This window comes from Tyto alba, unplaced genomic scaffold (genome assembly GCF_018691265.1).
Source record: "Tyto alba isolate M040663 unplaced genomic scaffold, T.alba_DEE_v4.0 Super-Scaffold_6, whole genome shotgun sequence".
NCBI lineage: Eukaryota > Metazoa > Chordata > Aves > Strigiformes > Tytonidae > Tyto > Tyto alba.
The window spans coordinates 53,197,451-53,215,097 of NW_024881327.1; the positions used below are offsets into that span (position 1 = coordinate 53,197,451).

At 43.5% G+C, this 17,647-nt stretch overlaps 1 protein-coding gene across 5 annotated transcripts in view; it reads right to left on the reverse strand.

The window, feature by feature from the left end:
* The window catches only part of SLC4A11 (solute carrier family 4 member 11), a 98,087-nt gene that overhangs the window by 29,107 nt on the left and 51,333 nt on the right, over positions 1-17,647 (reverse strand). For all 5 annotated transcript variants that reach the window (XM_033007063.2, XM_033007061.2, XM_033007062.2 and 2 more), the window contains 3 exons: positions 13,905-14,028; positions 10,402-10,608; positions 5,157-5,241 (listed from right to left, as the gene is read on the reverse strand). In XM_033007063.2, coding sequence (XP_032862954.1) covers positions 5,157-5,241; positions 10,402-10,608; positions 13,905-14,028 — 416 coding nt within the window. The remainder of the gene's footprint in view (positions 1-5,156; positions 5,242-10,401; positions 10,609-13,904; positions 14,029-17,647) is intronic.

Here is a 17,647-nt window from a genome sequence, read left to right on the forward strand (position 1 = left end):
GATTCACCCGAGACAAGCATTAAAATCCAGTGTGAACCATAATTTACTTTTGCCTTTTTAAAGTCAACAGCTGGCTAAATATTTTCAGGGTCTATTTACAACCCTGAGAGTGGCATTACTTCATTTAAAAGAAGGTGGGCTGCATTATGATGGCATTTCATCTGCAGCAGGCTCATAAAGCCACTGAAAAATGTGTCACTCCAACTGCACGATGTACATGTGTAGCAGAAAAATCAACTCTCAGTCCAGCTGTGAAATTTGCGTAGCTGACTATTACAGAAGCAATCCCTTGAAATTAAGGTACATCTACACATTGAAATAGGAAGCAAATATGTTCATCAACATGACAGTTCTATTTTACTTGCTTGAATTTCTGAAATGTTGTAGTTTTTAAGAGACAAGGTTGGTGTTTCAGAGAAAAATCACAGCATTGCTGGCCTCACTTTGCCTGGTATTCTGAATCAATAAGTTAATGACCAAGAGACCCAGAGACTCGGGATTAAAGCTTCTTAAATCTACTAATTGTACATTTACTGAATCAAAATGGAGACAGATGGACGTTCTATGAAATGTTTGACTATTAATGTTATTTCCCAATTCTCTGAGATGTCCAATGCAAAACAAGTTTAATTATACTGATCTGCAGTACAGCAGCAAGGATATGTCTATTAAAGCCCTGATTTGAAAAAAAAAAAAAAAAAAAAAAAAAAAAAAAATCACCTTTCAATGGCAAAAACACCCAGTAAGAAAATCTGTTCATAGGTTTTGAGTCATAAAAACTCAAAGCAATACAAACTTCTGCTAACGCCCTCGAGCTGGGCTTTCACTTATGTAAGTAGCTGCTGGACTCTGCCCAATTTTCTGAAGGTGAACAGAAGATGAATCTTCCCTGAAGTCCTGTGAAGAGTAAATCACAGTACAAGTGAGACTAAGAACTTAAATGGAAAAAGGGAAATCCACTCTTACTGATTTTGGAGGAGAAAAGCCAAGCACATGCTCGGACTAGAGAAGTATGAAGAAACAAATCAAGGGCTTGGAGTTTTCCCTTCTTCCTTTGTTTCTTTGAGCCCATTTCCCATGAGGTGTTAGTCTCTTGGAAGGAAGCATCCACAGACCAAAAAAAGAGATGCTTTTATGCATCTTTAATACATTCTTATCCACCATGGACAGAGAGACTTCAAAAGCAACCCAGATCATGATGCCCCAAAGCATCCAACATGTCAGTCTTCAAGAGCCCGTTGAACTTTTACACCCAGGTGATATTTAGGAATGAATGGCTGCAGAGCGATGCAGGGGCTAACCCCATTGCCTACCCTAGGGCAGCAGAGACACTGATGAGAAAGGAAAAAGCTAAACTGCAATCCTTTTATTTTTCCTTCTCCCTCAAGAATGCAATCTTGCCAAAGTGGCCAGTGCAACTAGGTGGGAACATCAACGAAGATCTGGCATATGCCACAGTGAATCCACAGTCGACATTTTATCAGGTTTAAGCTCTGTGCTATCTTAGACAAGCAGCAAGACAAAACTTCCCTTTCAAATCCCATTTTTCCAGTGCCTTCAAGCCTTCCTTTACAGCATGCCTGCATTACAGGGAGCTTTGGAGATCTCCCTCCTGCAAAACACAACCACCATGTCCCGAGGATGCTGCCAACAGATGTGCTCATCTTACTCTCAGGAGCTGGTCAGGGATCCTCTGCAGGACCAAGGACAGGGAGGAATCCACACCCCCAGCTGAACTATCCACCCACCACAGCCATGTGCCAGGGACACCGGTCCAGGAAAACAGGGGGAAACAACACATCTCAGCTCTCCTCTCTTCTCTTCACCCTCCTCTCTAAGAGGTGAAGGGATATGGATGAACACAGCAAAACTCACCAAAAAAATCTGAGGCACCTCAACTTTCCCCCTGTGCACTCCAGGCACTACATTGCTAAATAGTTATTCCTCCATGTTGTATCAGAAGAGACACACTGAAGAATAAAAGTAGCAACTTTAAGGGGATTCAGGAAACTTGTAGTCAAGTCTAGACGAAATTCCCTCCATTCAAACGAGCCTCAATATAAAAAAAAAAAACAAACCAAAACAACCCACCCGAGGAAGCTCCTACAATTTGAGTCTTAAAGAGTAGTAATATTGATACTCATGTGTTTTGAGCCTAATTGACAAGATCAGGATGAAGTGCTATACAAACTTTTTTTTAAGAAAGCAGAATCACATAAAGTTTGTAGTCATTAGGAAGAGACTACATGCCAAATAGTGTTACTCCTAATTTAAAAGGAAAATTACAGGTGTTCTTAGGCTCTGCGTAAACCAATTGTTTATCTTCAGATGCTCCTGCTTGAAGACACCTATTAGAGAGCCATCCATATCACTAAAGTCCTGGACCAAAAGTTGAGAAAAATCTTCCTTGATCCTTGCGTGTTCAGTAAAATGCAAGACTTCACTATCTAAAGCAGAACTAAAGTTGACAACTTCCTAATCTGGAGGAAAAGAGAAAAAAATGTAAGATGATTCCTTTCTTTCCTCTCCCAAATCATGATGGTTAGGGATAATTTAATGGCCAGCTTTGTGCAGTGTGTGAAGATGACCAACCCCACAGAAGTCCAACTAACAAAATATTTGCTGGCGCTACAAAAGCCTTATTATTTATCACCCCGCCCTTTATCAGTTTATCTGTCTAACCAAAACCCCAGGATGCTTCTCAGATGAGGATTTAGAGACTCCAACCATTCAAAAAAGGCATCTTTGTAATTCAGAGCTCTCTGATGATGCACGTGTGGTTGTCTGGAGCACAGATACTTGGATAGCTCAAATCCCCAACGTTCTGGTACACTGCTGCTTTGAGATGGTCCAGGAATTTCACATTCCTGATCACCTTCAGTCTTGGTGGTTTGTGGCAGATACTTTATGCTCCATCTGGTTTTCATTCCATGTAGATCCTTAAAGAATTCATCCTAACTTCTGGTTTCTGGGAAGAAATGGCACATACTAATATATATAGGTTTTTAAAAAAATCCTCTTTTTCCATATGCTATTTGAAAGAGCATAAATGCTCCTAAGATGAGTACTTCACATTTGAGCTGCAGTAGTTCTTGAGCTTCACTTGGCTTGTTTCTGCACCTTCCACTCTTCAGAAATTGTACAATGCACTGATATTTTAACATATACTTGCATCTTATACCAAAACCATTTTTCTGGAATATCTGTAATGCTGGATTCTTGCTATGACAGTATTTCATCACTCACAACAGATGCATCCAAGGGAACGATTCTTTCAAGCTAGTCAATCCCAGCACCTTGTTTAAGTCAGTTCACGGAAAGCTTGCAGCCTTGGCTATAGCTGACACCCCCAGGGCAGAGAGGCAGCATGCATAGATTAATTTGGATGCATGAAGAGCCAGAACATGGACCCTGAAATGGATTTCCAAATCTGCTGACAGCCAGTTAGCTGCCGGACCAATCGTATGAGGCTGTGAACCTGCTGTGCTCAGGACACAGACAGCCACAGCAGACACTGCGCTGCCTTGAGATGCACCTGGGTCTCCCCAAGGTGCTTCTGCAGTATTTCCCTTCTGAAGTGCTTCAACATCCATTTATAACGAAGAATTAGACTTTGACAGCCCTACAAAGCAACAGCCATAGAGATGAAGTGTCCTGAACCCACTCCAGGGGTGTCCAGATTAGAAGTTTAAGTCCACAGTCCAGATGTGGTGTCAACGATGCAGGTACAAAGAAATCTTTATTTTATCAAAACCTCCTCGCTGCTACCCTGAAAATAATTTCTTGTCCCCCTTCCTCCTCAACACACCCTCAAATCCCCAGAGAATACAGCATTAGCTTGACTTCAAAGCCTGCCCTCCTATCAGCCCAAGCCTCCTGAAAATAGTTTCAACCCAGCAGTTAAAAATCACCTGGAGGAAGCATCCAGCACTCAACCACTGTGGAAAGTGCCAGCAGCTCATCCCATTTTATTCTTCCCAGCAGAATGGATGCGACTAACTGCAAAACACACTGTGGTGGAGGAAGCATTCCTAGTCAACAAAACAGGACCTTTGTGGGAAGTAACTACTAGGCAACTCCCCCAGACAACGGCATCTCCTTCAGCCGAGCAGCCAAGAGCTGATTACTACATTCCTCAGCTGGTGGCGACCATCCCTGTTGAAATGTAGTTCTGGACAGACATCCATAACCCTGCCCGTGCTTGCTCTCAAGCTTAACTTGCTGTGGAAGGTGGCTTTGCACTAGAGTACTTGACTGCAAAACAGGGCTCAGGTATGCATCTTATTTTCTTATGCTAACTCCAACAGAGATAGCTCTCAGCAGAGGGGAAGGCTGGGACACTGTGGCTTGAGCTAACGAGGATGTACCAGCAGAAAGGTGGCTTGATAGAGCCCCAAGATTCTCCCTGTCTACATCTTCATTGTATGCAAACTGTCTGGGTTTGATACTTGAATATATTAACCAACTCCCCAGTAAGCTGTAAGAAACTGAACATGTTTTGATGTCAGGCTGAGGCTCCGAAATCATGGTTTGCCCTGGAGACTTTTCACAGAATCTCTGAAGGTTTGAAAGTGAAAAGGGAGAAAGTGACTCTTAAAACCAACAGGGCCACTGTGGGAGCTATATAAAGCCCGAAACCTGAGGCTCAATATAAACACTTTATTGCTGCTTCTGTGATCTGGCTAGAGCAGACAAGCTATATCCTGTTTTTAAAAGCACCGAGCTGAAGTTACTGCAGCTCAGATTTTGTTTAAGCATTCTCAGCTCCCACAGCATCCCCATAATTGCTATTGATGCTGGCTTGCAAAGAGAGCAGAAAGGACCTATTAGGCCAGTGCTGACTAATTAGGTTGCAATGAGTTGATCTGTCTACACACGACAATAATCAATCCGTGTAATCACCTCACTGCTTAATAAAAATTAAAATCCTCATCTACGTACAGCTAGCATCTTCATTAAGGGAACGCTGCCAGATTCTCCTGTATAGTGTGCCACGCTGCCTATTCGCAGGCTTTTGACAAAATATTCTTTTAAATAAGAAATGAGAGCGCCATTACACGTATCAAAGAACACATTCAATGCACACTGTAAACAGGACATCACATCACAAAAATTCAAAATCAAGCCAATGCTTTCATAAACATTGGCCAACGTACCGTCAGTGAAGTCCAAAGCGTACACTGGAAATCTTCGTGCAATGTCATCAGAAATCCCCTTGCCAACATTGAGAAACTCATGCAACTAAAGAAAGGAAGGAAGTGCTGTGTCAGTTTAAAGACTCGTGTATTGTTAAAGAGATTAACCTCCTTATTCAATACTGATAGGAGCAAAACTGGTCATTTTGAATAGGGCATTCAAATCAGATTTTGTAATGATAATAAAAATAAACTCTTTGCATCTCAATTTATATCCTTAAAAGCATTGTAAAAGAGAAAATCCCCCAGATCTCCCTATTTTCCTCCCTTCCTTCCCTTTTCCTACCTCCCATTTATATCTGCATCTCTGCTTTGCAGGTGAGGGAGCGGATATACAGCGTGACCTGCTGAAAACACCCTGGCCAACAGCGGCATTAGACAAGTATTAGCAAAATTGGGTACCCTGGGGTTAAACATCAACTCAGAGATGCCTCTCCTATCCCTCTAGCCAACTTTTTTAGATGCCACCACAAAAAAAAACACTCTTCCCCCCAAATCCACATGAAGCCTCTGAAAGGGGATCCCCAGCAAGTGCTCCCTTCCTTGGCATTACCATGGGAAGGGGGGAGCTCAAATAGATGTAGTACAGGAACTAAGACTGTCTACACCTCAAACCCCACCAAAAGGGAACAAGCTTGAATATCTTCACATAACCTATTCATGATGTCTTTTAATGAGCAGAAATTAAGATCATTGTGAAAGTGTTCCAAAAACCCAACACATTCCCTTTTATTTCTGGTTTGGGGGCCTGCAAGGTGCAGCATGATTGTTTATACATTTGGATCCTCACCACAGGCAGCAAGGAGCTTTTCAGAAAGATGACAGCTGCTATTGACTTAGAGCCTCCCAATCCTCACAACTACATCCTTACAGAAAGCACATGGAAAGCGTCAGAGTAGGCAACACTTGCAAATGAGGCACCTGTCAGATTTTTTTCCTGTTATCCTCAACTCAAAGTACCCATACTACTCTGAAAAATCAAATGCACCTTTATACAGTGCTAATTACCCCAGCTGTCTTGTCTAAAACATTTCATACTTTTGTTGCAGAACTAGACACAGAAGACTCATAACCTCTGCTAGGGAGTGTAGGGGCAGGGAACATCACAGATCCAAAATTTACACCAACAGATTGTCTCAAAACAGCGTGGACATCTTACTTCAGCTGGTTTATGTGGAAACTGATAAAAACTACTGCTTTAGACAGGACTTGACACTACAGTGCTCACTTAACAGACTACACACAACTTGGCCTTTTCTCATGGGACTTGCCTGTTTTGCAGCACCTGGAAGATTAGAGCCATAAAACACAAGGAAACATCTCCTGTAGGAGGAATACACTGGGCACAGGTAGCACTAGGGGACAGGGCGCAAAAGATACCTCAGAGGACCAGCTCCTTTGTCAGCGACTACGACATATTTCAACTACTGCAGTCAATTCTGTAGCATTTTGCCAATACACCTGTAATACTTCAGGACAGTTTCAACTCTAGCCTGAACCATCAGGATGAAAAGACAGCAGACACCAGCATAACATCTGCATTTTAAGCGCTTCCAAAAAAGCTATGAGCTTAAACCATATTTGGAGGCATATTTGGACATCAAAGCCATATGCACTTGAAAAGCAATTTAATTTTTCCCCCCCAGAAAGACATTCCTGAAGGCACGAGTCAGCCAGAGAATCACAATAGCTTTAATGACTAATATGTTTACTTGTCTCACTGCAGTGAGTACAGGGAAAACGATGCTCGGGGTATCTCATCTTCTGGGGAAGAAGCCACATGCTTGCTGCTGGCCTGGGGCTGCGCATGGGGTGGGGAGGGAAGGGGCACTCATGCACAGTGCCTGTTTGTAGGCAGCAGTGAGTGAGTGTGCGGAAGAGAAAAGCACCGCCCAACTTCTTGTCCTGCAAGGCAAGTTGAGGCAAATTTGAGAGAAGGGGGGAGCCAATGGGTTATGTCTGAGACACCCCAAATTCCTTCATGCATTTATTTCTTGCCCGTTTTCAAGTTTAGCCTAGGATGAGGCATGGGGATGTCAAGCTAAACCTCATCAGTGGCTAAATATGGGGAAAGCTACTGCTTCTGTATGGCTAATCCTCCTCTTTCCTCTCTACTCTACTAACCTCATACTCAACTTGGTCTTCTATCTCCTCAGTGCAACTCAAGTTTACCGACTTGAGGTTACTGCCCTTTTTGCTTTTACTTTTAACCCCCCAACCCATCCACCATGCATCCTCATTGTTTAACTCTATTCCAGGCATGCTTCAGTCTGGCTTTTGCCTCCTTCAATCTTCTGAGCTCGCACCTTGTGAGGTTTCCAAAAATCTTGGAAAGGACAGTGCAGACACTTTATTCTTGCCCTTTTGGTCTGTTTCTTCATACACTCCAGTGCCAAGAATTTCTTGGACTGCCATTCCCTGCTTCTTTCTCCTTCAGTGGGTCAAGTTTGGCTGACCCATTAGCTTTCTACTTCCATTTGTGGTGGCACCTCTCATGGCCCCGTCATCTTTTTGATTTAACATCCTAATACTAGGTGGCCTTATCAAGGAGGCCAGAGCTGCATCCTCCACTAACACAAAGCTCAAGGCTTAATTAGCCTTTAGGAACTGCAGGTCAGGTTCCCAGAACAAAATCCTCCTTCAGTCTCCTTATTCTCCTCTTCAAGTCCTTCCAGTGCTTTGTCCATGCCACTCCTAATACACAAGGGAGGGCAGAACAGCAAACAGAGCACATACGTGCATACACAAAATGCCTAAATGGCGTTCATGCATTTTCCACTTTCCATTTTCTAAATCCCTCCAAGTCTCTTGCCATAAGCAACTTGTCTGGGTTAGAGGGAGAGGCTATACCAGCACTTAACAGCAGTTAAAAAGTCAAACAGAAAATACCTGATTCACCACCACTGACCCTTTCTCAGTCCTCCCCCTAAAGTACTAGGGAGCCGCACAACTACTTTACACAGACCAGGGACACACACTATCCTCCCTCCTGCCGATGCTGAGCAATAGCCCAGCCCAGCAAATCCACACAGGTATCAAATGGACACAAAATCACAGCCAGAAAGCATTACAACCATTAGGGGCTTCTCCATGAGCAAAATCAGTTAGATGCCTCAGTAAACAAGAGGATTTCAGGTCAACTTAATTATGACTGAGTACGTAGCCTTGCCTAAATAATCTTCTGAGATGAGCCAAAGCAAACAGACTGTGCTATAGGCACAGCATGGTATGCAACTGTCATACCCCCTTCAGAATTTTAGCAAAGGTAAAAATGAGCACTTGCAAAAATCCCACTCACACAGAGCATTCGAGGCCCATTTCTCCCCCATCACTGCAGGACTAAGGGAGGAAGGGCAGCAGGAGACATATTTTTATGCTACCATGAGACTTTACCCTCCTGCCCTCTCCCGAGGGCTCACTTGTAATAGTACAGGGGCTCTGGCTTAGGGTATTTATTTCACTGGGGGTGGCTCACAGGTTGAAATTACACACCTGGTCTCACATGAGTGTGTGCTCACATTAAACACTTCCTTTCTAGAAGGCTATTGCACAGGGCAGGCAGAGGGGGAGGAGATGCTGCTGGAGATGGCTCCCATAGGAACTGAGGAATGCAGACTATGATCTCAAATCAACCTCGCTTCTCCAGGCAAATCTTGGCTTGCCAGGAAGAGCAATCTCCATCCCAGCTCTTAAGGCCTGTGCTGACAAGGCAGGGTGGGGGACAGCTTCTTCCAGGAGACATGAGAAAGAGTTACTACTACACAGGTTGCATCTCCTGAGAACTGTAGGATAAAACATTTTAAAAATAGTAATTTACCAAATCCAGACCAAGAACGGTCAATGCCAAGAGCAAGTGCTAAAGAAACAAGCATCACTATCTACAGCACTGGCTCAGAGCCCTCGAAAACCTGCCTGGCCAAGGCTGCTTGCCCAGTGATGCAGGTAGGAGCCACCACTTCCCAGAGCCAACACCTCCTACAAGCTCAGTGTTGCATCCAGCCCTCCTGCTCACCAAACCACAGAGCAGGAAATCCTCTACAGGTATTTAAAGAAGGGCTAGTTTTAGCAGAAGACAGAGCCGTACACTTCAACTGCTCTAACAAAAACTCCTTTGAAAGACCAAGTCCAAAGTGTTAAGCCTATTTTACTGAAATTACATTACTGCAACTACTCTGAATACCACCACCCTGAACGACCTAGGCTTAAAGAGGGTTTCAAGACTTGTTCTGCAAACTTAAGAGCAGGTATGTGGTACAGGAAAGTTCAAAGCACTACCTATAAGCAAGGACATTCTGCAGGAAAAACATGAGCTTTGCTCATTTCCAGATGTGCAGCTCAAAACCCCTTAAGTCTATTCCAGGAAGAAAAAAAAAAAGTGGTAAGTTAACCAGCTTCTGTACTGTAGGTAACCCCAAGCTTTAAGTTTATTTGCAATTTAGGGACAGACACAGCAAGCTAGAAAAGGCAGTTTGTTATTCAGGTATGCTGTCTGGTTAAAGAATGAATTTCTAAACGGAAAAGCAAAATGATGACCAATACACAGGAAATTCCAGAAAAGAAAGCTGGGTTACAGCATTTCCCTCGAACTTTAAAGTCCAAAGCAAGTAACGTTTTACAGAGCTACAGATCAAACAGTGAGAAGTCAGGCCAAATACTGACAGGCAACTTCAGTGAAATTACTGTGCAGAGATGGCCAAGAAGTCTTCTGGCTGCAGGAAAGACAAGCAGAAGCGTCCTTCAGAGGCTTCTGACTGTAAGGATTAAGTACCTTGGACTAACAATGCACAGTGATCCATTAATCCCACCCTTGACTAAGCATCTGGAATCAAAGTCCTGTAACCATTTCGACCCCCTACCGCTCTGCATCCATTCAGCACCTGAGCACCTGCCTCTTTGAAGTGGTTTGGGTTTTATTTTGTTTGTTTGTTTTGTTTTTTTTTTGTTGTGTTTGTTTGTTTGGTTTTTGTGTTTTTTTTGTTTGTTTTTTTTTTTTTTTTCTTTTTTTTTTTTAGATTTACAACAGGAGCTGAAGAAGGTGGACATGCACACAGCAGCCATTTGTAGAAAACTCAGTGCTGAGAGCTTGCTAGGAAAGCCCAATGGATGCAAGCAGAAGCAGCGCTTTATCTCCTTACCCCAAACCCCCTGTATTTATGCATTTGGCTACTACTGAAGCAGGACCATAGCAGATGTTGGCCAACCTTACCTTGAGTGGCTTAGGACTGTGCGACTTGTGCCCATCACTCATTGCCGAGGGCCTCTGATTCACCACTGTCAACAAGTGGCGTTGGTGGACTAAGGCTTCCTTGAACTCCTCTTCAGTTTTGGTTTCTAGGAGTTTCTGCCGAAAGGTTATGTCTGAAAACATCGTAGCAAAGGTCCTGCCCACTTCTGTGGCAGTTTTGGTACTTTTCTGAGTACGGGGGGAAAAAAAAAAAAAAAACGACAAAACAGAAAAAACCTTGTAAAACTATTTTCTTTCACTTCTAGAAGGTAAAACCCCTGTTTTCCCCCATTAGGCACCATCTGAAGAGCAAGCTGCTTGGCTTCCACGACCCCAGGCACACATGATGGAGAAGGGTACTCGTGGAAGCTGTTGTTGCAGACAAACACACCAACTGAACACCCCAATCACAGCAGGATCCTGTGAAGGCACCAGCATACAGTCCCTGACCAGAAGGACTGATCAGTCTTACTTGATCAACTTTCCAGGTCTCAATTCAGAGCTGAATCACGTTGAGCATGCATTTTTACCCCCCAGTCTCCCTTCAGGGCTGATAAGTCTAAACAAGTAAGAGTCTTTGCTATCCTACAGCATCTCAGCATTACTGCTACTGCGGTGGAATGACACTGTGGTCAAGGTTCCTACAGGTAGAAGTGTCCTGATGTCTTTTCCAGAAGGCTGAGATAATTGTGCACATCTGCTTCATCAGCTTCCTATTTTCTGGGCATTAAAACTCAATTCAGTTGGCCTTTGGGGCAATTCTGGCAGCACAAGTGGAGATTTAGAGCTCTCAGCTAAAGTAACTACTGGCACAGAGGAAAGCATAGGAAAGAAGCAGCTGAGCACACACACACAAGCAGCGCTGCATCTTCACTAAATACTTGGAAGGGACAGGAAAGTTACAAACAGGAAAAAGGAGCAAACGCTTGTTTACAAGCTTCAACATTTCTCTGAGCCCCAGGCCTGAAATTTGAGGGTTCAGCATCAACAGTATCCAAGCCTGCTTTCCTATTGCTCCAAGCACTTGGAAATTAGATACAAAGGGAACAGTAAAAGAGACTGAGCTCCTCCCATCCCTGCACAATCCCACCAAATCCAAGCTCTGCAAATCCTCAGCTGCTCAACTGTTGTACCACTTTGGTCAGGCCAGATCAGACACTTGCCAAGAAGTTATATTTCACTAAGAGCTTCTTTTGATGCAGGGTTTTAACCCACCCGCCTTAGCTGCACTCAACACTCATCGTGCAGCAACTGCTAGAGACACCCAAACAACCACCCTCCTTTGGATAGCCTCCAAGCTCCTCACATTACTGTGAAAAGTAGTAGAGAGCATCTGTGATTGATCTGAATTAGTTTTCATGATTCATAACAAAGCAGATGAACAATTTCTCCACGAACACAACCAAATAATTCAGTGTTGCTCGACACATAGGCAGGGACATGTGGGTGGCACTGCACTAGTCCCAAAAGTCATCACTAACACTGGACTTGCTCCATCACTCACACTGCCCTGCCTCCACCTTTCCTCCATCACTGGGAATGTCCCTTCAGACACATTTGCTAGGACATGTTCAACTTAGGCTTCTAGGGAAGGGTTTGGATTTAAGTGAAGATAACCTGCTCTGGGAGTTGCTTTTAGGGTTTGTAAATTTAGTCCCTTAAGACTGAACCAGCCTGGATTTGCTATCACAGGGGAGGCTTCTCCTTTCACCATTAAGCAGCAGCAGTTCTTGGGCTGGATGCTGCAAGGGATTACTTTAAGCTGCCCAATGCTACTCCCCTTCTTTGCTTTCCCAGGGAGAGATGAACAGTTTTTAGAGAAAGAGCACAAAGATTTGCAAGAGAACAAGTTATTTCCATCCACCATATTAGAGAAGGCCAAGGATCTGGATTCATCAACACAACAGATGCCCATTTTCTGGGCTTTTTTTTTTTTTTTTTCTTCCTCTCCAAACAAGGCTCATTTAATCTGTTACTGTCAGCAGGTTAATTATTTTAACTGCTGTACCAGAAATGCGTACTTAGAGCTGGCTAGATAAACTCATTTAAAATAAAAAGCATATTGGCAACTGCAGCTCCCCTTGGCCTCCACTCCCTTTCCTTAATTTAAATGCTGTCCATTGGAATTGCAAAGTTTCAGGATACAAGCGGATGCAGAGCTGTTCGTTAGGTGCTTTGCACGTAGCTGTCTGGAGATAAGCAAACTGCCATACAATGAACGAGAGATCAATGCCATTGTGCACTGGTTCAGTTGTTTGCTTGCTGCTTCTCATAAGGAACATCGATACGTTTTCAGCCTGTTGGCTTTGAGATCTATGCCAAAAGCATTGAGCTGCTCAGTTGGGAAAGATCTGCCAGAAATCTTGGGAAAGATCTGCCAGAAATCCTGGGAAATAAGGAAACACCATTATTTCCATTTAAACTGGGGTGGGGGGCAGGGAGGAGACAGACAGACCAGACAAGGAGGTCCCAAGGTCACACAGATAGCATTGAAGAGCAGGAAATTGAATCAGGATATGTCCCTGTTCCAGACAAGGTCCCCAACCTCTCCAGCACCAACCAGAAGCACAGATCTAGTAGCCCCAAGGTGTAAACAGCCAGCATAAGTGTGAAAAGGTCTTGAGCTTTGAACCATTCAACCATTAGCTTGAACACCACACCACCTTGATCAAGCCATTGCTTTCTAGGAAGACAGGACAGTGATCCTCAACTAACTTGGATGCCCTCCCCACGATACTCCAGTAAATGTGTACTACTATGCCATTTGTTGGCCTCATCTACCCCAAGGAACCACGAAGTACACTTGAGCAAGCGTTAACCTTTGCTGCATCAAGTGCCAAAAGCTATAATGACACATCCCACGGGATCTCAGGATGGTTTGACCTTACAAGCACCCCAGCTCCCAAATAGTGTCACCCATACCACAACAGAGCTCACAAAACTACATCTTCCTCTTGGTTACATCAGTCCCACTACAACTGCTGCTACTACACCCTCAGTGTACCTGTCGGTCCCATCAAGAGAGTTTGCTGGGAAGCAACCCAGACATTTGCAGTGGGGCATCAGCTGCTGACTCGTCAGAGCCCTCCAAAAGCATGGCTTTAACCATGAACTGCATCCCTTCTAAAAATAGGAGCTGAACTGGTAAAGCTGGAGGGGGGAAATCTGTAGAATAATACATGCATCACCACTGCAGCTCTAGCAAAAAGCATATGAAGTCTGCAGACACGCTTGATCTGCAGTGTTCTCCCAGTCAGGCTAGAGGCTGTTCTCCAGTATGAGGCGAGGACGCAGCTGACTAATCTACTCCTCCCAGACACTGTTAGTATAAACCATCTTGACAACTGCTGAGAAGATCTCAGGCCTTTTCATATCCCCTTGTGTTTTAAAAAATATGTTGTCGTTAACCCTAGAAGCACACCAGGGAAAAGCATTCTTGGAAGAACCCTCTGAAACACCAGAGCAAACAAGAACTCGATACTCACCATTTTAGGAGGAGCCAGGACTAATATCACAAATCGCACTTCACAGGAGTTTTCACCCCAATTCTGAGGCCTCTCCAGGCGGCTGATGCAAACATGACGTCGCTGAAGGGACTTTATAGTGCAACTGTCAAGGAAGATGGCATTGTTATACTTGGCACTATGACACATGGCATGCTCTCTTCTGGTGCGCAAGGTTCATAAACACACATTTCGATTTTAAGAAATACAAAATATTGTTGGTTGTGAAAGGCTCACTTCTGAAGTCTTAAACAGTGACTTTAAGTTACTGTTAGCTCAACTCTTCTAGCTCTTTTGTAGAATTTGAATGTCTGTTTTTATGGGAAATAGCTTTCCAGATTTCAAGGGGTATTCTTCCTCTTTCCCCACCTGCTTTTTAATAGCCACAAAATCAAAAGACAGGGAATGCAACACAACTAGTACTTGCAGTGCTACAGAAGGTTCTACAAAAATCCTCTTAGAAAAAACCCAACACCTGCATTACTGGAAAGCAGTTTACACTTCATTTCACCTGATCTCCCGAAGTTCTTTTGGAAACATTGAGGCAAGATGACAAAACATCATATTTCCACTTCTTTTGCCTTTGGCAGGTATCTCTCTCTGAATGGCTTTCTCTATTTTCTCTCAGCTGTTATTTTTCCCCTCTCTTGTACAGGTGTGTTACAGAAACCAGGCTCACCACCTTGACGAAGACCCACAGAGGCTGTAGCAGGCAGGATTGCTGCTCAGAGGGAAATCCTTGGCTGCAATTCACCCAGCCCTGCTGGGCATGCCACGGCTGTTTGACTCCCATAACAAAGACTAGCAACAAGTTGTATGAAATAAATACAGAGATCATCTGTGGAAGCCATGAAAGACCAGGTCTGTCTCCATCCTGGGGTATTTAAACAGACCTGTGATCTGGGTAGCCTTCATTTTTCCTCCTGGAAAATTCTGACAAAGCAGCAAAGTGGCTTGATGCTGTTGCAGGAAAAGGTTAACACCAGCCTGGACTATAAATCTCCCATTCCCATTAAAGCCACCTACTACGTCTCAATTCTTCTGAAAAGCACTGATGAGATACATACATAGGTTTTGCCTAATAACACTGAAAGTATGGAAGTGTGTTTTCCTACCTTAGCAAATGATTTTTTTTTTTTCTGGTTCGAAGTCACTTAGACTGCTTGTTCTGTTTTATTCATCTAGCAAGCACCTATCACAGTCCTTAAATCATCTCTCCTATAACTTCTCTTCCATAATCCTAGCCCATTTCTTTCCTTTTAGCATTCTCATACCCATACGCCCTGAAGGTTGTTCCAGTAACGGCTCCGGAAGATCTTCGACTAGAGATGTACTAGGCAGGAGCACATTATATCTTCTATTAAGTCCTTAACTTGCATGCAAAAATCACATCACCAAGTATTTTCTTATTGAGTTTGATTTCCTGATCACAGATTGGAAGCAGCCTACTTGCATAAATTAATCTGACAAAGGCACTTGGCTGAGAGCAAACAAACAGCTTAATTAGAACAATATAGGTCATGAGTAAAATGACAGTACTTCATTTATTTCCTAACTCCCCTCCACCAGAGATCCTTGTTCTTCTTCTACCTGAATCAGCTTTGGAAGATCAAGGCAGGTCCTAAGGTTAGGAATAAATCTCTTCTAAAGTAATTTAAAACAGAGTGGAAATTACCTTCTCAACTAAACCCATAGTTTGAATCTGCAACAGTCCTTATCCTTCCCTCCCAAGGGATCAAGTGAGCACAGATAACACTGGTTTTCACAAGCAAATCAAAGTCCTCAGTAGCAATGCTGTTGTGGCTGGACAGTGTACAAGTCTCCTTGTGTTACAGTTCAACAAGCCAGTGGGGAAGATACATGAACTCCGGGCTTTACACTAACAGAAAAACCTTCAACTGGTCAAACACCTTCAAGTTCTCTCCTTATTCACCTGAACTGGTCAACAACAGTGAACAGTCAATGCATCATTAGCAAATACGAGCCTTATTGTGTGCTCTGTTCCCAATATGCTTCATACCTCAGATGCTGAGCTCGTTGATTAGCTTGTTTTGAAAAGGAAGGCTTTCTGGGCATTTTGAACATCATTTCTACTCCAGAGATTTCCAGAAACAGGTATCAGATACCTACCGCTCTGTACTAACTTTCCAGACATCATCCCTTTCCCACCATGTCTCTTGGGCAGTACCTGACCTAGCAAGAAACTACTGAAGCACAAAGTATGGCCAAGAGAAGAGTTATTACAGGGCAAGGGCTGATCACACCAGCACGTGTCCCTGTGCCTGAAGTGGGGCAGGATACTTGTGGAAGTACAAGTTACCAGCCATCTCGCCGCAGTACCTGCTTGCCTGCTCCCACCCCATTTGAGTAAATCCAAGAACTGAAACCGCAATTAAACACAAAATTTCAACTTGCTCCTACCCAAGGCAGGAAAGGCAACGTACAAGTGCTCTGTTCCCCTAGCTCTAATACATGAAGTCATGTCGCAATATAGCAGGTTATTTGGAAAAACCTATTATATAGTGCAATAATTAAAACAAGCTACATGTTCTTCTGTAGCTAGCTTTCTCCCTGAAGTAACAGGGTTATGTTTCAGCTCCAGTAACTTGTCTCTAAGGCTGTGCTTTCCAGAGACGACAGTCCTACCAACAGTGACAGTCCACAGGGCTACAGCATCACTTCAGCTCAAGAGCTTCTTGGGTATGGAGAGGAAAACGTGACTAAAATGCTGCTCTTTCTTATTGGATTGCTTTCACATACAAGATAATTTTCCCGACAGTCACACCAAAACCCTGGGTTTCTCTAGATCAGGAGTCCACTGTTTCCTTGAAGGACTGAGGAAGAGTGCAACAAGAGGATCTCACAGTGCTCAGGAAGAACTGGAAGAATTGGCAACACTGAGCACATTCACAAGACACCAAGAAACCCACTGGCATCATTGCCCATTTTTATCTGAAATAGTTTTTTTCCCCACAGTGCTGGAGTTGGAGATTTCTCACACCTGTAAAACAGTTTCTTCCAACTCTTCTGTAAAGAGCTCTGCTGGCACAGACACATGCATGTGAATCCCAATACTGCTTACACCGCACAACTGAGTATGGACCACTGAAGAATTTCCAGCCTTCTTTAGGTCAATGTATGGACAGAAATTAAGACAATAATACCTTTACAAGTCAGGGTGAGTTGGTTCAGTGAGGGTAAACCAGAGTAAAACCAGGTTTAAACAAGTGCCACAGAGAAGGTCTGATGAACCTGAGCATTGCTGCATGGAGGGGAGAATCAGTGCCTTTGTGCAGAATACAGCCTCCTCTGCACTGAGCCTGGCCTTGCTCTGTTATATCCATTTATTTGGGGAAAAAAACCCCACAATAATGTCTCAGTACTTCTGGTGCAAGGCCAAGTAACTTCTGCCCATACATCATTCAGCATCTCAAGCTTTTCTTCAAATTTAAGCCATTATTTAGCTGACTCAAGTCCTATTCCCTGGTATAGCAATTACAGCTCCCACTTAATTCCAGAATCCAGATACAAATATATTATAAACCAAAACTGCATTCCCTACTGGACTTGTGTAAATTTGTAAAGGACAAAAAAAAAGTTATTTGGTTCACATGGAGAAATCCCAAGTTATGCAAGACTGCAGGTAAAACTCAGCGTAATTCAGGCCAAGAGGAGAGTCACTTCCAAAACGAAGCAAGTTTTCAAGTAGCACTTAAGTAAATTCC